Source organism: Centrocercus urophasianus, unplaced genomic scaffold, assembly GCF_019232065.1.
Source record: "Centrocercus urophasianus isolate 14NV4802_14NV808 unplaced genomic scaffold, USGS_Curo_1.0 seq_10, whole genome shotgun sequence".
Taxonomy (NCBI): Eukaryota; Metazoa; Chordata; class Aves; order Galliformes; family Phasianidae; genus Centrocercus; species Centrocercus urophasianus.
In genome coordinates this window covers 33,011,696-33,038,150 of record NW_024884142.1, presented here as the reverse complement: position 1 = coordinate 33,038,150, position 26,455 = coordinate 33,011,696, and the positions used below count along the sequence as shown (strand labels likewise).

Here is a 26,455-nt window from a genome sequence, read left to right as displayed (position 1 = left end):
AGTTGACTGTTGCAGAGGAATGAGTTTTGAGTTTTTGGGACAGTCATTTTTGAGAAACACTCAAAAAGCTTATTTGGAGAAGGCAATTATTTCAAATAACTTTTGCTATTTTATATACCCTTTGAGCATTCTTGTACTCCTGTTTGCTGTTCTGCCACCTCTGTTATTTCAGAATTGAACTTGAAGTAGAAATGAAAATCTACGTATTCCTTTATGGTAATTAGACTGCTTAGGTGCTGTGAACTCTGCTTATCACCTTATCAGAAACTCCATAAAATCTAAATGGAAAAACTTCACTGAGGTTCCCATTTTGTCTAGTCTCTTAAACACATTACAGATGTGACTTCCTCTCTGTGGCCGTAAAGGCTGTGGCTTCCTGGCATACTGCTGGTAGAAGCTTCTTATTGAAGCAGCATTAGTGTTTTGGAGTATTTTCATGAGCCTTGACTTGAGGACATCTGCTAGAGTTGAGGACAATGTCCTACCTTCAGTAATTTGATTTAACTTGATTTTTGAGAGCGCAGAGAGCCTAGTTAAAGAAGGGGGGAAACAGGAAATTTTCTTTGAATTTTCCAGATATTTGTTCAAAGGCAATTTCTTCTTCTTGGTTTAAATAGATTCTGGAGAATTTTAAGGCTGCCTCTGTTTGTTCCAAACTCAGTAGTGAATCACAGAATTGTAGGGGTTGGAAGGGACCTCTAGAGATCATCGAGACCAACCTCCCTGCCAAAGCAGGTTCCCTAAACCAGGTCGCACAGGTAGGTGTCCAGGCAAAACTTGAACATCTCCAGAGAAGGAGATTCCACAGCCCCCCTGGGCAGCCTGTTCCAGTGCTCTGTCACCCTTACTGTAAAGAAGTTCCTTTGCACATTTGTGTGGAGCTTCCTATGCTGCAGCTTATGTCCGTTTCCCCTTGTCCTGTCTCCATGTACCACTGAAAGAAGACTGGCCTCAACGCTATGGCCCCCACACCTCAGATATTTATAAACCTGGATTAGATCCCCTCTCAGCCTTCTTTTCTCAAGGCTAAACAGACCCAGTTCACTCAGCCTTTCTTCATAGGGGAGATGCTCCAGGCCCTTCACCATTTTTGTGGCCCTCCGCTGGGACAGGGCAGAGTAGAGGGGGAGGATCACCTCCCTCGACCTGCTGGCCATGCTCTTTTTAATGCACCCCAGGATGCCATTGGCCTTTTTAGCCACAAGGGCACACTGCTGGCTCATGGCCAACCTGTCGTCCACCAGGATGCCCAGGTCTCTCTCTGCAGAGCTCCTCTCCAGCTGCTCATCCCCCAACCTGTACTGGTGCATGCAAATATTCCTCCTGAGATGCAAGACTCTACACTTGATTTTGTTGAACCTCATCCGGTTTCTTACTGCCCAGCTCTCCAGCCTGTCCAGGTCTTGCTGAATGGCAGCACAGCCTTCAGGTGTGTCAGCCAATCCTCCCAGCTCCGTTATCATCAGCAAACTTGCTGAGGGTGGCCACTATCCCCTCATCAAGGTCATTGATGAAGATGTTGAACAAGACCAGACCCAACACAGATCTGTAACCACTGGCTACAGGTCTCCAACCGGACTTGCACCACCAACGACGACCCTCTGCGCTCTGCCAGTCAGCCAGTTTTCAACCCACCTCACTGTCCACTCGTCTATCCCACACTTCCTCAGCTTTGTTATAAGGATGTCGTGGGAGACGGTATCAAATGCCTTTCTAAAATCAAGGTAGACTACATCTACCACTCTTCCCCCATCCACCCAGCATGTGACAACATCTTAGAAAGCCACAAGGTTGGTTGAGCACAACCTCCCCTTGAAGCTAGACTTCCCCAGAAGCTAATCAGGTACCCATCCTCAAACCAGAACTAACTCAAAACCCTTTAGAAGAGAGGCATTTTAGATAACTGTAATGAAAAATACTCCAGAACATAAGAAATGCAGTTCTTTCTGTGGCTTCTTGGAAACTTAGGTTTCTTTCATCCATATCCAAGTATGCAGTCTTTGTTCCCATTCGAATTGTAGCACAGTGAGAGTCAAAGCACTGATCCTCAATGAAGAGACTGCTTCCAATTGCATTAGTGGGTGTATTAAGAGAATGAGTACAGTAGGGAAGAGCATATCTACCAACCCCAACTCAGAGCAATTACAGTGACTTGCTTTTGTGTGTGGTGTCACCAAGGGAGAGAACAACAACAAATGCAACCTTGTAGACTGGAGGTTTTGTAGTTAAACCAACACCTAACTCCATGGAAGATGGATTAGTGAGTGGGCTGTTGATGAAAAAGAGAGAGCAGTATGAGGATGATGGAAAATAGTTACTGATCTTGTTCATCAGCACTTGGTTTGTAATGTGGAGTCTTACAAGACTGTAAAAGTCCTGCTGTGTCTTTGATTTACTGTTCTCTAGTTTATTACAAAAACTGGTAGCTGGAGGCACTGAAGGAGATTTTTGCTTTGCAGTTTGATGAATCTAGACCTCCAGAGGCATTTTTTTTCTAGATCTACTGCTAGTTAATCTTCTCTCTAGGGCCTCAAAGGAAAAGTCAGTAACTAAGGCACGTTCTGTTAAAAGCAGATGGTACTGTACATGTTATTTAGTGAGGAAAAAAAATAGCCTTGAGTTTCCCTTAGGATAATCTGAGTGGGTATATGAAAGTGTTTAAACAAAATAGCAAGTGGTGATCTGAGTATGTTCAAGAAAGGTCATGTGTGGTGCCAACATTAAATATTTGCATAGGGAATTGACCTGTGCAAGAGAGTGTGACAGTGAAACTAAATCTTATACTTTTTCTGAGAGTTGAAGTTCCTCTCCTAAATTAATGAAATGTTTTATAGCTTCCAGTACCTTGGGGACCTACAGGAAAGCTGGGGAGGGACTTTTTAGAAAGGATGTAGAGACAGGACAAGGAGAAATGGTTTTAGACTGGAAGAGGGTAGATTTAGTTGAGATATTAAGAAGAAATTCTTTGCTGTGAGGGTGGTGAGACACTGGAACACATTGCCCTGTGAGGTTGTGGATTCCCTTTCGCTAGAGGTATTCGAGGCCAGGCTGAATGGGGCTTTGAGCAGCCTGGTCTGGAGGGAGGTGTCCCTGCCTGTAGCAGGAGGGTTAGAACTAGATGATCTTAAAGATCCCTTCCAACCTAAAACATTCTATGATTCTCTTAGAAGAAAGTCTCTCACAAAAATACAAAATATTGAAAAAACAAGCCTGTTAATCTTACAGCAGAGTGTGTATGTACTGCTGACATGCCGTGTGTTCACCAATCCTGTATGTTTGGTTTTAGTTCATTGCTTTTTGTTTCCTTTTGACAGAAGACATCTGCAAGCCTCCGATTGTGCTGTAAGGTATTTGTGGTCAGTGCCATGATGCAGGATAGGAAAATTTATCTGTGCTTTCCTAAAAATATCTGTTGTGAAATGGAAGTTTCAGCCAATATGGATTTTCATATCCTTGAAATTGGAGCAAATATCAAGTTTCTCTGCCTTGTTAATATTGTATTATGTTTTAGTGGAAGTCCTTTCGTATGTTTTGCTTTCTGTTACAATGGACAGAGTTTAATCTATTCTGGAAAACAAACCATGTGTAATATTTCTCTGCACTCTACCGCACCTGTCAGTCCTGAACAATATTTTAAAGCTCATGTTAGTGACAACTGTTATGAGGAGCAGAGCTACTGAGATGCTTCCTAGTACCTAGCTTTCTATCAGGCCTCGCATCTCTGAGGCCTGTGGGACAAGACAAGCAGGCTGAGAGACATCTCTGGAGTTGGGATTGGGCTGATATGAAAAAGGTGGAAGAGATGGGGAAGCGTCTGGATTTTGCACTCAGATGGCAGTAAGCATAAACCAAAGAATCACAGAATCAAAGGGAGCAGAAGCAGTGACTGCTGGAGGTTTCTTTCTTGACTAGAAACTAGACTTGAGGATGAGGGAGAGGAGAGGAGAAGGTGCTCATCTAATGGAAGAGATTTGAAGTTTGTGTGCAAGTATGTATGCAAGCTCTGTCTGTGCCCTGAACAACCTTCTGTCACCAAATCAAAGATAAAAATATTTTAGTTTAGCAGTTAGACAATTTTAGGGTTTTTTTTCAGCAGACTGTTTTAAAGAATGATGTGAAGATTATATTTCTCTGGTAATATTTAACCATTACATTAATGAGATAATTTGACAAATAAATACTTCTAAAAGTAATATTTTGCTTACTTTAGATAGATAAATCAAGTACGGGTGTTTTTTATAAAGGAATTTGTTGATGTTGCAGTTTGAACTACTTTGATGTGAATGAGTGAGAACTGGGGGTTTTGTTTTTTTCCCCTCTTTGTATATTTTGTGAAAACCTTGTGTGGGAAGTGAAGTCAACTGAGTGTATTTGAGTTGCTTGACAGGACTGTTCCCTGCTTATTTGTACTAACAGGCAAATTATTGTCAAGAGATCTTTTATCAGTTGGTTACAATAACCTTACCTGTGAAGTGTTGGAATAATTTGTGTGTATATAATGGTAATCTAACACAAGTGCATGACAATGAGTATACAGTTTGCTTGGTTAGCAACGCAGAGAAAATGTGCTATGATTGTAGTGTGTCCTGTTAAACTCATCATTTGGAAATTTACCGATTCTAGTGACAAACATTACTATTTTCATTGGCCGTTCAACTGTTTTTTCTCACTTCTTAAGTGGTTCTGGCAAAAGCACCCTGTCTGTGTTCAGAAATTGGATTTGTAACTTTAATCTTAATCTCTGTATTTGCATGCACTTATTTTTACAGGTGGGAAGTCCTCTGGTCTGAGGCACCTACAAAAGTGAATGGTCCCCAGGCTCGGCAGTTCACACCTAGTATCAAACAAATCAACTTTCCCACAAATCTAATTCGGCTGGAAGTGAACAGTTCTCTTCTGGACTATTACACTGAATTAGATGCAGTAGTACTACATGGTGTGAAAGAGAGACCTGTGCTCTCACTTAAGGCTTCAATGATTGATATGAATGATATTGATGAAGATGAGGATGAAGAGAAGTATGGCTGTGGAATGGATACTCTCAATAAGCAGTTCAGCATCGTTGCCCTCAAAGAATGGCCAAGTAATGGATATTTTGATAAGCTGCCTTATGAGGTAAGAAAAGCATGTTTATACTTAATACAGTTGTCTTAATGATTGAATGTAAAGGTGATGTATGGGGTAGTGATCAAGACTGCTGTTTTTTCCAGTTCCTTGCATTTTTTGTGAGTCTCCTGCAACTATTGTATAGATATGCCTGAGTTGCAGTAGTCAGTCTGCTTCAATGGGTGGCTATTAACAAGTCAGTTTGCCAGTATATGCATAGTTATGGTACATTTATTTCTCAGGATTCTCTTTGCTCATGCACAGTTTCTTATGCCTGTTATTCTTGCCTTTCATCTCTGGCTTTGTACAACTGGAAGATCCTAAGTTCATGATACAAGTAGATTTAGTCCTTGGCAAAGAAGACACAAAAGAGAGTAAAGAATGAATGTGACCTGCAAGTAGGGATAGTTTGTAGTTGGTTAAAAGTTTCTTTCCCTGATCTCTTTATAGAATGCCCAAAACTTGGTTCTTGCAGCTGCCATGAAATGTTCATATTCTATGCAGGTGTTCTGAATCATGATGCAAGCTACACACACACACAAAAAAAAAAAAAAAAAAAAAAAAAAAAAGCTATAGCTGAACTTCTGCACACTCTTATTTTGATGCATTTGCTACTTTTTAGTCTATCACTGGCACAGAAAATAGTTGTAAAGTATTCTTTTCAGATCCCCTACCAGTGGAGCAGTTGCAAGTAGGCTCAGCATCTGTGCAGGTAAATATCTTTTGTCCTGTCGTTTCCTATGTGGTATTGCTGAATATTGCATGCTGACCTGTAAATTTCTGCTGGAGTGTAGCTGTTCATGGGAGACTGATACACCAGTCAGAGTAAGAAAGGAGAGTCCAAATGATCACCTTTGCCTCTTCTAAAATAAGCTGGATTAGCAGTGGAGAGGAGCTTCTACTTGGTGCTCAGAACTCTGGACTTGACAGTCAGAATTCTTACAATTGACAGTTCTTGTTTACTGCAGTAATGCATCAAATGCAAAAGAGTGCTTTTGGCTTGAATCAGGTAGGTTCATTTATGAAAGCAGAGAGGAGGATGATGAGAAATGCTGCCACTGATTGCAGAACACATTCAGAAATATGTGATTTAATCAGATAGTTTTGTGTTTTTTGTCATGTCCTTTTTTTTCGATCTGTGGGATTTTCTTCTGTATTGAAGAAAAAGAAAATACACCAAAAGGAGAGAGAATCATTATCTCCTCTTTTAAATGTTTATTTCCATTCATGAGTTGTTGCCAGTGCTGCAATGGAACAATGAATGAGGGTGTTGATTTCATCCTGAGTTAGCAGCAGCACTGTTTTGTTTTTTTTAATTCTCTAGGGTGCATATAGTGGTCACTGTATTTCACTGTTGGTCCTTCTGTATCTGTAAGGTGGTTTAGTGGTTATGTAGGGGTGTGGTTGAGTCCACAACATGTAAATGTCTCTCTCTTTTTTTTTTTTTTTTTTTTTTTAGTGTCTACAATTAATTACAGAGAAAATGTGATTTAAATCTGGGAAGTCTTTTTTGAAAAGGCTTGATAAGTTGATTTGTAGTATAGTTGCCAATCAGAGAGGCAACTATTAATCTCATTTTTGTTCTGCATAATTATACAAATCATCAAGATTCTAATATGTATAATTATATGTGGTCTTATTATTCCTAAGATCTTCTGTCTCTATGTACTTTATTGTGCTTTTCTGCTTACTTTTTTTTTTACTGGCTTTCTTTTTTATCCATTTTTTAACAAGTTTGCTTTCATGAATGCATTTATATGGTCTATCAATACCAAACACTTTTTTTTTTTTTCTTCTGCTTTGATTTAAGGAACCTGAAAATATGGCTAGAATACTTACCAGGAAACTACAAAAGAGTATTCCTGGACAGGGTTTGTGACAGCAGCAATAGTCTCTGCTTTCTCTGTCCAGCTGGAAGGCTTGGTTACAGAAACAACAAAAATGTTGTGCTTTGTAGTGTGGCAATGTTTTATCCCATCTGAAATGGGAACGGTATCTACATGCTGTTTTTGAGAATGACAAATGTCAGATTTTTCTGGAAGTGTTCAGAGAAAGTACTGGTGAAGTAAAGAAAGCACCAACTCCTTCCAGTTTTGACTTTGATATGTTACATGAAGAAGATGTATCTTTTTATAGGATCCTGCTGCACATTATGAATGTGAAGCTGTTCTTAGTCTTCATACTTGCCTGTTTCTTACTTCAGCTGTTTCAGGCTCTTCGTACAACCCTACATAATTCACGAAATGTTCAGCCTGAATGGTCTTCTATGCTGATCTTAAAATAGACAGCAGTTCTTTTGCTTTCCATGTCTTTCTGAAACTTCTGTAGACCATGCTTTCTTAGATTATGTTGCTTTCAGAATGGCTTACTGAGTGTGAGCTGTAAAAACATTGTTATGGTCTAATTTGCACAAAATAAGAGGATGCTCACATCCTGGGGCAGAGAGTTCCTTAGAAGCAAAGAGCTTGATGAGAGAATTTTCCTTGCTTGCTCATGCACTGCTTAATATTTTTAACATCCTTAATGTCTGTAGAGTACTTGTTCTCAAAATTAACTTAACGTTGAGAGAGGATTTTGTAGGAGCATCTTCATGTCCTTTCGCATTTGATTAGCTTGTGCTGCTTGTAAGGTGGAAGGAATAAGGCCTTTGTCATATTCAGATTTGCAGAGTGCTTCAGACTTGGCGGCCTGAACAACAAGTTGAGAGCCTTCAATAAAGAGGAGGAATGCCTGCCATGGTGTGCTGTGTGTGCAGTGAGAGACTCACTATGGTAGTACACCAGGTCCTGAGAACTTAACTCCTGTTCTCCTCAGCAAAGCAAGAGAAATACTTTGGACTGCAGCATGCAGTATCCTTCTGTTTTGAAAATTTGTATAAAGAAATAAAAGAATCAGATCTTTGTCATCCCTTGAAGCTATTGTAAGCAGCTTCAGAAAAAAAGAATAACACAAGGTTTATGAGCAATTTGTGTCTGTTGGGAAAGTGAGTTTTTCCACTAAGTGTGGATTTGACACCTGCATTCCATGAGGAAAGGGCCTTAAATCTAAGAGATGCATTGAATGCAAGCCCTTAAATGTAAGGCCCTTAACTGATGCTTAAAAGAACTGAAATAATAAGCAGGACCATTTCTCAGTCATATGCTTTTTCCCCCCTCCTCCCAGTAAACTTCTTGCATCATTCCAGAATAAATGCTTCAAGAGTAAATATTTGCAGGCTTTCAGATAATTTGTAAGATTTTGTGCCTCTCTTTGGATTGAGAATCTCACAAGGGTCTTAAAGGCTGTTTTAAGCTTTTTAATCACCATATGGCATGAGATCCCTTCAGGTAATGGCTAATATACTGCCAGTTGCTGTAGCAGACTAGGCTCTGAGTGATGGCTTGTGGAGATCTTTGCAGCGTTAGTCTTTCTGAAGCCTTGATAATTTGTCTATCAGTCTATCAGCAAGATGCTTTCTGTTCTTCACATCAAGGGGGGGGTTAAAACCTTCAGCCTTTCATTTCCGAGGGGTTGAGTGCTTGTATTCTTGTGTTATAAAATGCTTTGGTGCAGCTGAACTTGACATGAGTAGAATAAAGAAAAGGAGAGATTAAAATGGTAGCATGCAAGCTATAGGATCACGGAACAAGGGACTGTGTTTTCTTAAACTGTGCTGAGGAATGCCAGTAGTCACAGGATGTCATCATCTGCTTCCTTTCATCCTTCTTTTCCTTTTTGTGCACAGATCCTTTATCTGAGCATTTCTTGATGTCGACTCTAGTTCTTTAGAGTAAGTTGTGGCAGCTCTGGCTGCAGAACAAAAAATAAGTATTCCTGAATTATAGTTTGTATAGGCCGATGTGTTTTCATATTGGAAGGGCTCAAATAGAAAAATTGAAGGAGGAAATTCATAGTGCAGAAATTTGAGGATTGTCTTCTGACCTAATCAATTTCTGCATTATTGTACTCTAGCCAAAGAAATTGTATTATTAGTTATAAATGATTATTTCTTGCTGTGATTCGTATTAAAAAAAAAAAAAAAAAAAAAAAAAGCTGGAGAAATGTTATTGGTAAGTGCTATTAGAAGCTGTGTGCCTGGGGTTTTATCCTGTGTGTGAAGTGTGTGATGGTGATCCTGTCTGAGCTTATGAGTAAACTTTGCACTGTATGAGATTTCTGTTTTTTGAAGATGTATGTTTTGAATTTATAATTCAAATTGAAGGTGAATGTTTAAGATGCTACAGTCAGGGACTGCAGTGATTTAAACAAAAACAGCAGGCAAATCAGATATGACTCAGGATCTTTTTGTTGTGCAGATAGCACAGCGAATTCATATGTTGATGTTTGCTGGGTTGTTGAGAGTTACTATCTGGAAACCTCCAATTTTTGGATGTTCTCTCAAGCATTTATTGATCTCATCACATCTCTGAATCTGGACATACACGGTGTGTTTTGCCTGGAAATGGGACAGAAAGTACTTCTGTTTTCATTTTTGATCCATCGAAGGCAAGCAGCGTTTGTGTTAGCTATATTTTCTTTTTATTTTTCCAATTATCTGTGTTTTTACTGAACAGCTTATAAGAGTGTGAAGCAACCGTGGTTGTAATAATTTTTCATAAATCCGGAGTTAAAGCTAAAATGTGATGGCAGGAAACAATGTTGTAAATAGATTTTCAAAGTAGATATTCCATTCTGTGGCGTTCATGGAATTACTGTAAGCACAGCATAGCACAATGGGAGCACGTTTTGTCACACACAGTGGTATCAAATGGTATTCTGTGCTGGGATACATGTACGCAGATAGCAGACTGCTGACAGATGCCAGTAGTGGTTAATGGGTATTAGCATGTAGATTTGGATCCTGTTATATTTGTTTAATCAAAAGCAAGAAAAAAATTATCACTACAACAATATGAAGTATTGCATTATATTTTTTTAATCCCAGATATTTCATCTTGGGTGGGAAGGATTGCAATATCTCTGTGTTATGAAATACTCTATGAAGTTATCAGTGAGTGTAAAGTATATTGAGGCATCTGTGGTTTCATTCACCATTACTTTTGCTGCTCAGAAATCATAAAGAAATTTTTTTCCCCAGTGAACAGAACTAGTGTTTCTCTGTACCAGACATTAATTATACCAAATTAATTGTAGACATAAATTTAGCTAACTGCAGCTATAATGACTGAGCTCTTTGCTATAGAAAACTTAATAAATAAACATTGGAAAAGTCTGAGGGAGAAGACAAAATAGATATTTAGTTGGATTACAGAATGCAAAGTAGCTGAAAGGTTGCAGGACAGCTTGAAATTGTTTTTAGAATATTGAAAAATTGTTCAAAGTTAATAGATGATCTTTAAAATATGTGTATGTATTTAGATACATGCTGAAAGGACATAACAGCAACTTCTAAGCTTGAACAGTAGGTCTGAACAAAGCAAAATAACCCCCAGATGTTCGCTTGGGATCACATGTGTGGTAGCTCCTAGTCAGCTTGCAGTGTGTTGTATCAAAACGCCAGCAACCAAAGTGTCAGTCTAGGAAGTGACTTTTGTTGAGTGGTGTTATGTGGTAATGTCTGCCTTGATCTTCAGCTTCCAGCTGAGGTAAAAAGCCAGAGGTGTTTTTAGGACAGGGAAGAAGACTTGAAATCAAGGTTTAGAAAACCTCAGTATATGCAAGCACTTCTGTGGCACTGGATTTAATGTTAAGTTGCTGAAGAGTTCGTAGATATGTGGAATGTTTGATGTCCAAACAGTAAATCTGGGGCTGAGTCAGAAGTAATAGGGCTTGCTTCAGATTAAGCTGTTGTTGTTTTAATTTACACTGTCTCACTGATTCATTGAAGAGAGTTAGTTTTCCTCCTCTGCTTGGAAGCGATTTACTCACTTAATTACATAACCAGAGTGCTGGTGCTGATAGCTGTGAAAGAGCCACAGTAAACTAAAGGTAATTTTTAGACAGAATTTTACAAGTGCGCTTTCTCTCAGATTTCTAAGCTAAGGGAGAAATTTTTATTGAAGGTTTTTGTTATTCCCTGAAGTGATATTTCTGTTAATCTTTCTTCAGAAAGAAAAACAGAGCTTGATAGGAGATGGGATTTTTCTTCATCTGAGTGTAAAAAGTCTTTTTAAAAAGGTATATAGTGGTGCTAGTGAGAAGGGCTGGTGATTATTCTGAAGCTGAGATGATTCAATTTGATAAAGGCAAAAAGGGGTGGTACTTCTCAGTTTTGACTCTCGCATACAACCAGATAAGAGATTACTTCGTAAAAGACAAGCTGAATCTATTTGATTTTTTTTTTTTATCTTGTTGCGAAGTCCAGCACTGGTGGGAGAGAGGAAAAGGATACCAGGTAGAAGACAAAACACTGATTTATTTATTTATTTTAGAGAAGGGTGCAGAGGAATAACTCTGAAATCAATTCAGGTTGTGGGGAAACTGGGGCATGATCTGATTATCATGTACTCTTCAACTATGCTACCACCTTATAACTAAATCCAGAGAATAAAGAGGATCCCAGCACAGTGTTATGATCAATGAAAGTACAGACATTATGAAGGGAAATATGTAAACATAGTGTTTACATATATATTACTGTTTAAATTAGCATAGGTAAAGAAACTTCTGATTTGAAAGCTTCCTGTCACTTTCATTTGCTGATCTGCTTTTCCCTTTCTTGTTTATTATGTTGTCAAATCGAGAAGGAAGTGCAATCCTACTTAATAGTTAATCAATGTTCTATTTGAAAAGTTACTTTTAAGTAAAAGAACTTACCTTTCTTTGAAGTTAGAATGCATTTTCTTATTCCTTTGCAGATTTTCCTTAGCATTTCAAGTGCTGTATGACCATCTGTGCCTTTTTTTCCCGTTTTTAATATAGCTCATCCAGTTGATTTTGAGTCACCTTACAGTACCAGACCTGTGTAGACTAGCACAAACCTGTAAGCTGCTGTATCAACATTGCTGTGATCCTCTGCAGTACATTCATCTCAGTTTACAGCCTTATTGGGCAAGAATTAATGACACATCTCTGGAGCACCTACAGTCTCGCTGCGCTCTCATCCAGTGGCTGAATTTATCTTGGACTGGAAACAGGGGAGCCATTTCTGTTTCTGGATTTAGCAGGTCAGTGCTAAATGTTTGTCAGTATTTTGACAAGCTGTTTGCAGAGCTGCTGCACAGTACTTTGTCACTGAGTAACTGAAACCTTGCTAAAAGACAGGAAATGTCTTTGATTTACCAAAAAAGAGTGTGATTGTTATGATGTGGGAGGGGACGTTAAAACAGTAAGAGGTGCTAAATAGGGAAGTAGGAGTCTTTTCTGTCTGTAGTGTGCAAGATCCAAACTGCCTGTGATTGCTGCCTGTGATTGAGTGGTTTCTTCCAGTGGGAGAAGTGTTTTGCTTTCTTCTGGGATTCTGAAAGACTCCATGAGAACTAAGCAATAGGAAATTCATCCTATGAAGAAGGCATCTGTAGTTGTTCTGTGTACAAAGGAGTCATCAGCAGGACTGTATTAGAATGGCTGTAGTAGTAAACTGATTACAGTGCATGGTTACAAGGTATGGGCCCTAAGTAATCACTGGAGTGCAATGTAAATGCAAATATTTTCATAAAAATGATTTAAAACATTAGTCCTTTTGGAAAGCAGGGGGTTTGCGTGTGCGTCTTCACACTGAGTTGAAAATATGTCTATGCTATAGGTTATTAAAGCAGCAAATATGCAGGGATTCTTCTCTGTATAACATCAGTGTTCTCTGCTTCCTTAGCATATCATTTTTTTTGCTGCTTCACTCATTTGCATTAGTTAAACAGCATTTATCAACACATTTCATTTAAACAAAAATTGCTGTTTCAACTAAGAGATAATCAGCAACAGCGGGTGAACTTGACTGATAAGAAACAGAAATGTTTAATATATTTAAAAATGTCTTGGCTTTCATTTGTTTTCTGAATTAAAAGGTTTAAAGGAATTGGAATGTTTTCTTTCCTTTGGTGTCTGAGTGCCTTCCTTGAGGTACTAGAGGACAATCATTTGAGGAAATACTTCATCAAGATGAGAATGTCACTTCCTTTTTACTGACCTTAAGGTATAACCCAAGGGCCCTATGCTGTGCTCGTTTGTTCTTGTTGGGAGAAAAAGGAGGTGGGCATCACCTAGTTGAATTGGATACAAGATATCTACTAAATTTGGATTTCACGTTAGATTATGCTGAATATAAATGTATAAGCTTTAATTCAACTCTGAAATAGTGAAGTGTTTGCTTTCTGATGTTTAGCTTATTAAGTTGGTCTTTATGAAAACTTAAAGATGTGTGTCTTCATATGATATTTTTCATTTTTTTTCTTTTAAATATGCAGTGCTGTTAAAAATTTTGCGTAGCATTGAGAGAAATGAATGTCTAAGCTCAGCGAATTGTGAACTTGCAATCCTGTCATATTTGGCTTCCAGTTAGTTGAAAACATCTTTTAACTAATTAACTGTTTTTACTTTCTTGGTTTTTTTTTTTTTTTTTTTTTTTTTTTTTTTTTACTACAAAAATAATAGCATTTACTTTCAGTCAGCATTTCTAAAATTACTGTTAATCGCATGATCCAGTACGTGCTAGTCATGAACTCCCAGCTTTTCCTTTTGGATCTCTAGACATTTCTCACCTCGCCTGCCTTTCGGGATTTATTAGCCAAACCAGAATTTCCAAAGAATGGAATTACTTTGACTTTTTTAGGAATTCTATTTCTTTTTAGTTTACTCTTCAGTTTACCTTCAATGGAGGAGGTTTGGCAATCGTCCAGGGAGGATGCATTGCTTGTTTTCTCAGTTACCAGCTGATACCTTCCTGAAAACTTATTCATGCTTTTGGTTTACAATTGTCCATTGCAAGAATGAAATACTTATGACTCTTTGTATGAAAGCAGAGGACATTACCACTATATTATTAATGTAAAGTCTTTATTAATGTAAAATCTTATCTTGCTGCTCACTGTGTGTTTCTGAAAACAATTGCTGGCTTCTTTTTATGCTTCTCTGACTTTTTCCTGTTCTTGGTATTCTTTCTTTCTGCAAATAAAATTTTAGGTATGGCAGTGAGGTGTCCTGTAGAATAATGAGCTGTGTTTTGTTTGTTTTTCATTTTGGGTTTAGTTGGTTAAAAACAATAAAGTCTTCCTGTAACTTGAGGCTCAAACTAACCTAAATTGCTTGTTCCAGTACTTCAGGTTTGATGCCCCATCCCTGGAGGCATTCAAGACCAGGCTGGATGTGGCTCTGGGCAGCAGCCTGGTCTAGGGGTTGATTACCCTGCACATAGCAGGGGGGGGGTTGAACCTGGATGATCACTGTCCTCTTCAGCCCGTGCCATTTTATGTTTCTGTGATCCATTTTATGGTAAGCTGCTGTATAAGCAACCATGACCAGCTGTCAAGCCACTGCAGTGGAAATATAGAGAGTTCTGCCTGGAAGCTGTAACAGTCTGAAGGACACCATTACCTTGCTTATAAAGACCACGTTATGTTTGTCCATTTAAAGAGAGGAAAAGTTATTTTCTAAACAAAATTCCTAAGTAACCTTACAAACACAACAAATTGCTGCAGTATAAAGTCAACAAAATGCTAAAACCTAATTACCTTATCCTCAGTAGATAAAAGACATTTAACTTTTGCAGAGCCTCCTTTTGTTTTATTTTTGCACTTTTCTCAGTACTTGGTATTAAAATTTGCACTGTTGAGTTGAAAACCACTTGAATTAGTTTGATTCTTCCAGCTGTCCTGTTTAGATTCTGATTTCTGCAAGTAGATGCCTACTGATACTCTTGCTTGAGTTTTATTTTGGAAAATATCTTTAGAATGTTTTTATCCATATTTTCTTATGAATCTTAGAAGAGGTGGATTGTATAAATGTGTGCTGCTTAAAAAAAAAAAAATCCAAATGTGTTTTCCTGCAAAAGTGTACTGAAGTAGAAACTTTTTTTTTAAAGAGTAGTTTAAGAAATGACTGAAGCAAATTTTGTGTTATCATGAGCAGATAGAATGCTTCAGGCATATGAACATCCTGAGGCAAAGCTGAAGGTATTTTAACTTATTGATAGCATCTGCTCCTTAGGGCTAAAAATGACTATCATAAAATTTTCAGCATATAATATAAATTAACTGAACTTTGTCTTTTAGATTGCACTAAAAGTATACAGAAAAGTGAAAGACAAGTGTTTGAGCAATCTCAAGTGTCTGGAATGTAAAATGACAGGGAGTAAACAAAGATTTCACAGAAAACTTCGCATAATCAATGCATTCTCTTGGCATTAGAGGTGTGCAGTGAATTTGTTCATGCAATGGGAATGTCAGCATGGGACAATAAGACCTGTATAGGAAAAGGGAAGCAGGTTGATTGGAGGTATAGCAAACACCAAGATGTTGAATAATTGCTCTGAGTTTTTAACAGGTGAATGTTGATGACAACTTAGAAACAGACTTCTGCGTGCAGATTTCTGTGTATCATTGGTAGTACAAACAGTGTGATTCTGTAAAATAACCACTAGAGCAAATGTGGTGTGTTCAAAACCCTCTTTAGTACATGTCCAAAAGTGTTTGGGAGATTTTATTTGGGAGGTCTTAGGCAGTCAACTCTGGCATGAACAGTGCTTCTCTTGTACCTTGGTATTTTAATTTTGAATCATAGGAAATATTAGATACAGACTGATTTCAGAACTCATTCTCCAAGTCTAAGGTGGGATAGAGCTGGGAGGGAGATGAACATCAAAGCAGTGCTGGAAAGTGAGAAAGGTGGCAGGGCAGTTGCAACTAGATAATTTTTAAAGGTCCCTCCCAACTTATAAGCCATTCTATGATTCTCTGAAAATAAACAAAAAGACTGAAATACTGTAGTTTAGAATGAAGGTGAATTTAAAACTCTGTTGTAGTGCCTAGCAAACTAAGTGTACATATTTAGATTCTTCTAGGTTGTTTGATCCTATTTCATAATAGGTAAGAAAGGAAATAACTTCAGAAATTGTCTGAAGCACTGGTAATAAAGAAAAAAGACTAATAAGATGAGTGACTGCAGAAAGGAAGAGATCCTATAAGTGGGATGCAGTCAGTCTTCAGTGAGTAAAGGAGAGGTATGTGAGGAAGCATTCCTTTGGATAGCAAGTGCTTTTGCTGGAGATGCTGTTCTGAAGTAAGTCATTGCCAGGCAGCCTTCCAGTATTTGCTGAGTCTCAGGAATTTGAAGGAAATACCACTTCTGTTCGGAAAGCCTGAGAACCCATGTTCTGCCTTGCTATAAGCCTTTGGAGATCTGCATGGAAAGAATTTAGAAAAACCTGCCCCAAGCAGGCTGTGCAGTGTAAGCAGAGGATGGGGAGAACTCAGAAGTACTGACTATTGTACTCTGCAATGTTCCGTTTGCTGACTCCCTCAAATTTCCCTTTCTTTTTCTGTTCACTGCTTCCCTTCATGCCTGTCAGTTTGTTCTTGTACCCTGCTGTGTCTCCCTTACTGCCCTCGGCTTAATTTCTTCTTAATGTCTCCTAAATAACTTATTCTAAAAAGGAAGTAAAGTCACAAATAAGTGCAGTGCTCATTGCTATTGCTGGTTTTGCTCAGTCCTTGTGTTCTAAGTATAATGAAGATAAAATGTTACCAGGATAACTCTTTAAGCTGGTGTGGTTTTTCTTATCCAAGTCTAAGGGATCAAAGAATGCTTCTCTGACTTAGTAATGTTAACTTCTAATACTGACAGGAGAAGAAAAGTGTTGATCTGTAGCAATATTTATAATGGCTGAATCCTGTTAAATTATATGGCAGTTAACCTAACATCCATTATTGTAATGGAATAGTTAATAAAATATTTATCCATTAGCAAATTGGAAGCTAGAGGCATAATAAATGGCAATTGACAGGGTTTTATGGAAACTATCACCACTGGAACAAACCCAGTGATTTGTTGATGAAAGAAGCCATATGAATGTGTTGTTAAAGCACTCAGTGAAGAGAGGAATTGGCTAATTGGCAATCAGCAGTGAATCAGTACGTCCCTACTCAAAGTTCCAAGGAATTTACTTCCTGTTTCTCCACGACAGTGTTGAACTCTGCTGCTGGTCTGAAATAGCAGTCTAATGTTTAGATATCAGGTATTAATTCTGCTGAACTGTCAAGTCATTTTGCTTCTGACACTCTTCTGTAAGAAAGCTCACAGGTCTAGCTTACCGGTGAATTCAAGGTATCTGGTATGAAAACAACAAATAACTGCTTGATGTTTGATTACTTTTTACAAGCTAAAATGGATTCTGAAGAGAGACTGTGGGGTTGCACAAAAATAATGGAAGAGATTTGAATGCCACTTAAGAGCATACTTAGCAAAACCCCCAAGTGCTCTGTCTCTCTTTCTCAGAGCCTCTCTTTGTCGCTTTCCGTAAGCTCATGAACATTAGGGACCTCTGAAGGTCACCTACTCCAAGCTCCCACTTGAGGTGCTGCTGACCCCAGGTCTGGATCAGGTCAATTGAAGTTTCAGATGACTCTTGGAAGCTTCCTGGAGTGGACGTTGCACTCTGCAATCTCCTTTTCTCCCCCTGTTGCGTAGGATCTGTATAATGGAAAGTAAGGCAAAGGGAGCTGGGTAGCATGCAAGATGAATCAGGAAAGTTGATGATCATGAATAACAGGTAGACATAAGTGTATAATGAAAAATAAGGAAAGAAGATTTAATAACGTGCATCTTGAGAAAGGGACATCAAGTCCTCATTATTCTTTAGTGTCATTTTGTAATGCCTTCATTGTCTGGGAGCAAATTGCAAGAAGGAAGCATCTTCCAACTTTCTAAACTGAATATTCAAGGCCAGCAAAACCTTTGTTTTTCTTTCCCCCTTGCAGTGATGCTTTTGCAATTTGCTTTCAAGGTAGAATTGTTTTCTACAGCTGCTTTAATGACATCAGTGTCCTCATATCATGTATAGCTTAATATAGTCTTTTGTGTTTCTTAAAATGTATGTGTCAAATACTGTTTTATACAAAAACTATAATATCTAGGTTACATATGGTATCTAATGCTGATGAAACAGTGTTAACTGTCAGACCACCTTTAGTTTTCGAATATTGATGTCTAACTCAGCAACTCATTAGTTTGCTCTTCAGGGTCTGTACAGATTTGGTTCACAAGTAATTTCTTCAGAGTGGTTATGATTAATTTACTTTAACCTAATCATATTTTCCATTAATTAATTCAGATGTATATCTGAATTAGTGCTGTGGTCTGTAGGTTTTTCATTGCTGGAAGAAAGTATTTCCTGTTTTACCATGCTTACCATGCTTACAGTTTTAACATTATTCAAAGATTTATTTTTCACCAGAAATGTGAATTTTTTTGCAGGTTCTTGAAAGTTTGTGGCTCTGAACTTGTACGTCTTGAGTTGTCTTGTGGCCATTTCCTCAATGAAACATGTTTGGAGGTCATTACTGAAACGTGTCCTAATCTTCAGGAATTAAATCTCTCATCATGTGATAAGATACCACCTCAAGCTTTCAACCACATAGCCAAAGTGGGCAGCCTCAAGCGTCTCATTCTTTACCGAACAAAAGTGGAGGTAGGAAAAAGTGTTTTAATGCCCAGCACGCGCTTCAAGTTGTTTTGTTGGTTGTGTTTTTTTTGGTACTCCGTGTGCTTCCTCATACAAGGTTTAGCTACTTGTAACTGTGCTAGAGTTAATGCAAGATAGTTAGAAGGTCAACCATCTGGAATTGTAGGCCTTTGCTATAGGTTTTGTTGGCAATTACAGCAAAAATAGTGTCCCTTAATAACTTATTACTTCATGGTATTTAGTCTGTGTTTTGAAATCTTACATACTTAACATTTACCTTTTTTTTTTTTTCTTCTCCAAACTAAAGAATTGGTCAGCCCTGCTTTTAAGTGCTTTTGGATGGACTTCTGATTCATTCTACCTTGGGTGTATCGGTTGTGTTTGTAGCTCTGTAGTCTTTCTGTAAATCTTGGGTGAATCTCCTTACCTCATTTTGTGTGGGCTTTGTAGTAGAGATAATTGGTGCAGGTTTTTCAGAAAGAAAAGTACTGGTCATCTCTGTGCTCTGGCAGAAATCATCTTCAAGGATCTGAGATCATTGTATCAGATGATCATTGTGGTCCTTTTCAACGCAGGCCATTCTATGATTCTATGATTGTATAATTTTGTTTCTACTGATGATGGAACAATCTTCTTGATTTTAGTCAAGTAACTTAGTTTGAGATTTCACATTTGTAATAGAGCATCAGCTAAAATACCTTCTGAACCTGACTGGTGACTGTCACTTCTCAGCTATCATTTTGCTGAGAAGAAATTGGATTGGCTGTAGATAGTAAAGATTCCCTGATTTTTTTTTTTTATTATTTTTATTTTTTTTTTAAGCTTTAAATTGACTTTTGTGTATGAGCAAGTGCCTGCTTGTAGCTGACAAGAAAATTTGTTCACAATCAAACTTGGGGATTTCCTTATTTATTTGTTGGTTTGTTTTTTTGTTTTTTTGTTTTTTTTTTTTTTAAATAAGTTTAAACAAAAAGCACTGCTCCTTACAAAACATATAAGAGAAATTTTTAGAGACATAAGTAGGCAAGTTGGACAGGATGCTTTTATGTTGCTTGTTATTATGAAGCTTTTTACCAACATACACGGTGCCTCACAGGTGAGAAAGTAAAGGAAAATGTAACATAGTATTTGAATCAGAGGATTAGGGTTACAGAAGTGACAGTTCAATAAGAATAACTTTACTTTTCTCCCCATTACTTTCTTTTCATACAAATGTCTGTTTTTTTTCTGTAAAAATTAGGCTGCTTTTCCTTCTGTGCTCTTCATCTGATACTAGGATGTTAGATAGTAACTACACGCAAACAAGACTAGATAGATAGTTTGATCCAGTATGCTCTGGAGCAAACTGGACTTCTCCAAAACACATCAGAGAATTGTAAGCATTCTTGGTTTTTTTTTTTTGTTATTTTATTGGTTTTTTTTTTTTTTTTTTTTTTGTTAAATATCTACTGCTGATTCCTTGCTGGAGCTTCAAACAATGGAGCAATTCTAATGTTTAATCAGTAACTTGGCATTATATTCTTATTGGAATAAGGCTGGAACTGCTCAGAGAGAAGATTCTGAGGCTCTGAATCAACTACAGAAAACTGCTAACAAGTATGTGTTTGTTAAGAGAAAGTAAGAAGGTGAGATGAGCTAAGCTGTGTGTGCTATGGTTCTGTGCAGAAATTCTTTCTCAGAATTCAAAAGAAAAAGGCAAATAAAAAATCCTTTCATTCCATTTGGTACACCATTTCCTTAAATAAATTAGTAGCTTGTTTTTTTCTCTGAAGAACAAACCAAGTTTTTTTTTTTATCTTAATTTTCTTCTCACATCATATTCTAGAGTGGCAAAGGTTCAGGTCCTATCATAAATATTAACATGTAATTTATTTATTTATTTATTTATTTTGTGATGCAAAGATGGCATCCCTGCTTATTAATCTCCTTGATGTAGGACTGGGACGATGTGCTTCTGGAGAAATTGAAGCCGTTGTGAAAACGTGAAGAGGGAATGAATATGGAGAGAAACAAGTAAAAGGTTGACTTGAAATGGGATGTCCTGTAGGGTATCACAGTTTTCTTTTTGTGCATCTTGCTGCACAATTAGACACAGTCACTGAAATTGAAATGCAGTGAAACTGGATCAAATAGAGAAGGCGATACCTTTTATGCTTGCAAACAGTCAGACGAATTTATTGTCACAGCTGATCAAAGTAAACGCAAGTTGAATTATTTAATGGAAGTGATCATATTTCTGTGTGCCCCAAATGGCAACACTAAAGAGAAAAATAAAAGAAAGAGATAGGAATTAAAGCTTTTGCTGACATTTGAAGAAGTACTCCTCTGTTATTTGTGATGCCTGTGTAAAAGGGGTTATATTCTTTCTCTGCAAGTATCAGTCCCTGTTGAAAATGCAGTACTGTGCTAGAGCACATCTGCATAAACAGTACAGCTTGTTCTTCTAGTTGTTAATTTAGGTGTGTCATTAAGTAACATAGATTATGGAATTAACCTTCTCTGTCCGTCTTGTCTGTATGATCGTAAAGCTGTTTGTGTTCCTGCATCATGCTTTATAAGGTACAGCATTAACATTAAAGAAGTGTTCAAATAAAAACAAATTACCTGTCCTATTACTCAGACTACATCTTGCTTTCTCTTTTTTAATGGAAAAAGGGACAAACTGACATTTAAATTACTCATACTTTTCTGCTTATGTGATTATGATGCTACAAGATAAGTTCTGGGAAAATACTCTGCAGAAAATTAATTTTTACACGTGAGACATAGGAAAACAAACTGAAAATTTGCAACATATTATGTAATCACCTGAGCAGTCCTTTTGGCAGTTTCTTGTTTTAGCTGTTACCTTTGAACAGATTTCTCTTTAAAAAACATGCTGTCTCCGTAAGCTCCAAATTTTAAGTGCGTGCTTTCAGTGAAATGCGCAATTCTGATGTTCTTCTACTTACTGTCTCTCAGCATGATAAACACCTCTTATATTTTGAAAGAGTTTATGATCTTTGGTCCTAACCCTGCTGAATCTTAAGGCAATACATAGTGTTATTTCCTTTACGTACTGAGTGGAATTTTCTGTTTACAGAGTTGGTTTCCAGCTTCTACAGTGCAGCTCCCAGTATCATGAAAATATTCCACACTGTTTTTCAAGGAGTACCCAGTGACTTCTGCTAACTTGTTTGAAGCCAAACAAAAGCAAAACAAAAATTCTTAGATCACTATGATTCTCTGCACTGAATGCAGCTGTTTTCCGAGCTTTAAATTCATTAATAAAGGTTTTGATTCTACATCTGCTTGAAATAATTTGTAACATGCTTTGAGAAACAAATCCCAATTTTTTGTAAATGTTAAGTTCTGCTAGCTCAAGTCCCCTATTATATTTGTGAGTTTTTGTGCTGGAAGTTCTGGTATTTGCTGATACACGACTCCTTAGCATTTATTCATTGAGAGCATATTCTCAGCATAGTTTAAGCACTTGTTGGCATTGATGTGTTTGAAAACCACAATGAACAAAGATGGCATTATTGTGTACAGTAATGGGCAATGCGTGTCTTTATGGCTTGAGTCCGTTATCTTGATGTAATGCTTATTACGAGGTATTTCAGCCATACATGCAGCTCAAATTCTATTTTAAAATCAAAATTAAAATTTAAAGTCAAAATTCTATTTTAAAGAAACCGAAGCCACAATTACAGTAGAAAAACTTCATTCTCATTATTGCTGGCTGTAATTTTTAATGTATGATTGTATATTTCATGTTGCATGGTACGATGAATTCTTTATAGCACGTGAAGAAAAAATTTAAAGCTTGTATTAGAGATACAAATTGAAATACAAAATGAACTGACTTAAAATCATCTGGACAAATGACTTTGCACACGTTTTAAAATATTGTTTTTACAAGTTATAACAAGATATCTCTGAACAAGAGCAAATTCAGAATTTGGGCCACTGTTAGAAAAGATATTGGAGGATTTTGGATACCTGGAAGACACATAGGAATCTTGCTTTTTTTTTTTTTTTTATGTCATGAGCAATGGAAAAGTTAACGCTGACGTAAAATCAGATGTCTTAGAAGTAACCTCTTATGGGTGATGCTGTATTTCTGACAACTGTTGTCTGAGACTTTTCAGCCTGGATAAAATTTCATTGGCTTGGGCACAAATCCTTAGGATTAAGAGTTGCTAAAACGGAAAAACAGTGAAAGCTTCTAGCTAGAAGGTATGTTCTTAGAAGAGAATTGAGCCAGTGACAAATAGGCAATACAGGGCCTTGATGCCTGCTGATCAGGGAGTTTTCTTATTTGTGTGCTTTTTTGACAAAGGAAGTTCTAGTATTATAAAGCATTCTTTGTTGTAACTATGAAATATAACTTCATTGACGAAAGATCAAGACTGTGATAAGTAAGAAATTGGTTACAATATATTGTTTTTTAAAGGACTGATGGAAAATACTCATAACAATTTTTCTGTATTTTTACTTATTTAAGCCAAAATTGGATCGAATTTTCTCCATTGCTGACAATGGGTTCAAATTATGAGGTTATCTTTTTTTTTTTTTCTTGCAAGGAGTTGTATTAGAACTTCCTTTCATCTGGTTTTACATACAGAAATAAGTTGCCACTCCAAAGGTACTGTAGTCATGTGTAGTAGTAGCTGCAGTTCAAAAGAGGAATTCAGTGATGTGCTGCCATTGAGATTATTTGTCTCCACATTACACAGGTGCACATAGTGGTTGCTATTCACTAAGAAATTTCCGGAAGCCCCAAAGCTGAGTTCACATCTAATTAAGTGTCTTGATTATTTTTTTATTGTAGTTAGAAGTAATTATCTTCACTTCCTGAAATATCTTGGCAAAAGCTATATGTGGCAGAGTTTGTGGTAGTGAGAGGGGAAACTATAGTGCAAAGGACAATAATCCAGGATGTTTCTTTTAGGGGAAGAGTTATCAGTGCTTTCAGAAAGGTCATTATCCCAGTGGCAGGAGTTTCTTGTTTCCCTGGAAGTGGGATGCAGGAGGTGTATGCTGCCAGTGTGGCCTTTGGGCAGCCCCAGGTAGCACGCTCTCCTTCTCTTCCTTTGGGCTGTGCAGAGAGTGCTGTACAGGACTCCTTTACCAGCAGGGCATACAAAAGATTTGCTTTGTTTCCTTAGCCACTTTGAGGTTTCTACACTCATAAACTTTAGAACTTCAAAACGTCACAAAGCAAAACCTGAAATGGTTGAGAGCAGTGAAGGAAAGCTTCACCTGCCTGTTGAGTGGAGAATGCTTAGTCTGCAGGAGGTGTGCGTGATTTTTGGGGTAGCAGGCCATGCCCACAGCCGTGCCACAGTGCCCATTGCATCTCTCACTGTGACTTGAATTCTGCTGCCAGCCATCATCATCATTCTGTTTTTCTGTTCTTCACCTTTGAACAGTTTATTTGACTTTGAGTGCATCTAATGATAATGACAATGTTGGTACTGCAGCTGTCTAGAATGATGCAGCGAGAGTGTTCGCATTAAAAGATATTTCAGGTGTTTGCTCTGGTAGACAAAACAGCTGAATTTGGTTGATAATAAAACAGTATTTCTTATAGGAGTTCAAGGTGGGGTAGGTATAGTATGTTCATTTGCTACTTTCTTTATCATCATTATTTTTTGACTGCATGACAGTAATTGCTGTGCCGTATTACTTTTGTGCAGAACAAGGCAGTTGTCAATGAAGCAGTTTTGTATTTGCAGCAGTAGAGGCAGCACTTACTATGTGTATGCTGAAGTTTTGAGCAAATCTGTTCCCAAGCAAATAACTGTAAGTTTGTTGGCCTGAACCAGCTGGTTCTGATCTCCTTTGTTGTAAATTTAAACCTTTTGAGGACAAAAGGAAAGCCTCTGTTCACATCATGAGAAAGGTTTCTGTGAATGAATTTCTGAGAATATTTTGAAGGCTCAACTTAGGACAGTGTGGGTTCAATTGAAGGGTTGAGAGAGATGGTACATTTCATTGGCCTCGCCTTAGTCTGTAGTAGTCTGTAGATCTCCAGTTTTCCATCTGTTTCTTGTTGCAAAATTTTAAGGGACAGGACACTGACTGTGACTTCTATTAGGAAGATAGAACATTTAAGAGTACTCTGCAGTTATCTCCTGCTTGCCCAGTTAATACACTTGTGTTTTGGGTTTTCACTTAGGTTATTAGTTCTTACTGAAAGGAATACTGTTGTCAGGTGTTCTGTCAGATTAGTAGCATTCCAAAGTATAACTGTGTTGCATCACATGTATACTGTTTTTTGATGTCCTGTAGTAAATGTCTGATTGCTATATCAACTTTTTTAGCTGAGTGCATTGAGAAATGTGAATTTGACTTGTACACAAACAGTATGTGACAGCTCCTGCTTGACTACTCAGTATTTGGGGTTCTGTAAATCTTTACTGTTTGCCTGATGAAATCTTTTGATAATTTTCTTTCTGCTTTATGAAAAGGTGATTGCTCATGGAATCAAGTTGTATAAAAGTTATCTGGTACAATTGTTTAATATGGTTCTAGAAAGCCTGATTCTAACCTGAAAGCAAATGTTTTAAACAATATTTTAACATAGATCGGTAAAATAAGATGACAGTGATGCCTACAATCATCAGTAAATACTGTGATAGCACCTGTTATTAAATATAACAACTGCAAAAACTCATATGCAAGAGCAACTCGCTGCAAGGGCTCTTCAAGATGCGTTTTTAAAGGAGAGATAAGTAACTGAAATATGAGAAAAGAAATTGTGGTCTTTAGGAACTCTCTTAAATTAATTCCTTGATATTATGGAAAAATGCAATATTCTCATTGTGGTAAGCCTGCAAATATAGGCATGTTATCTGATATTTGCCTGAGACTAATGTCATATAACTACGTGAACGTAAGCGGAAACAACAGGGTTGGGGGCATGGGGCAGGGAACATTGGAGATGAGGTTGTCATTTGGAACTGATAAGAAAAAATAATAACAACTTTGTCCTTTCATATAAGGCAATTATGGAGGGAAGAAATTTAAGCTTTTTTTCTATTCCTAACTTGAAATTTTAATGTTGAAATATGTATTCATGCAAAACTCAGAATTTTTCATGTGTGATTGCCAGAGATTTAGTAATTCAGTGATCAAAAACATAGGAAGCAAAGGAAGTCTAGTTTAAAGAATGGAGAAAGCAGTCTATCAGAATTTGAGATTCTGTCAGCATTTACTTCACTTAAAAAAAAAAAAAAAAAAGAAAAAAAAAATTACAGGAGAAGAGAGTCTTGTAAAGGATTTAGGCTGTCTTGCTTCATTGAGGGGGCTGCAAGAATTTCCAGTCTATGTCAGACACGTTTCTTCTGATTGCACTGTAGGGGAAAAAAAACAGTCTGGTTTTTTTTTTTTTGTTCCCAGCATTAAAAGTAGAAGAAGTTTAAGATCTTTTTGTAAAGAGTTTATAGAAACATGTAGACCTATCCCAACCTTAGAAGTGAAACTATGTTATTTTTTCTGTAGTTCTTCCATTAGTATTCCACAGGCAAAATGTTCTTATTATGGCAGAGCCAGTGTATCATAACTGTCTTTTGTATTTGTAAAAAGCTTTATATTCTGGACTATTTGACGGTGAAACTGCAGCAAGTAGATGTTCCAAGACTGAAAGTGCATCTTTCATGAGTGAGCCAAGTGTACTATAGACAGAAGGGGCTTTTCTGTTAAGCGATACTAATCTCAGGATATCATATCTCTTGGATGCTTTCCTTATCATACCAACATCAGAAATAATTTGTACTTCTGGTTGGATCATGAATGCAAAAAGTCCTGAAA

General features: G+C 37.4%; 1 protein-coding gene across 8 annotated transcripts in view; it reads left to right on the top strand.

Annotated features, from left to right (window-relative positions):
* The window catches only part of FBXL4 (F-box and leucine rich repeat protein 4), a 56,912-nt gene that overhangs the window by 11,783 nt on the left and 18,674 nt on the right, over positions 1–26,455 (top strand). For all 8 annotated transcript variants that reach the window (XR_006168884.1, XR_006168883.1, XM_042819267.1 and 5 more), the window contains exons 4-6: positions 4,770–5,115; positions 11,968–12,212; positions 18,451–18,664. Coding sequence is in view for 6 of the 8 variants with exons in the window: in XM_042819267.1 (XP_042675201.1) it covers positions 4,770–5,115; positions 11,968–12,212; positions 18,451–18,664 (805 nt within the window). In the remaining 2 variants the exon portion in view is untranslated. The remainder of the gene's footprint in view (positions 1–4,769; positions 5,116–11,967; positions 12,213–18,450; positions 18,665–26,455) is intronic.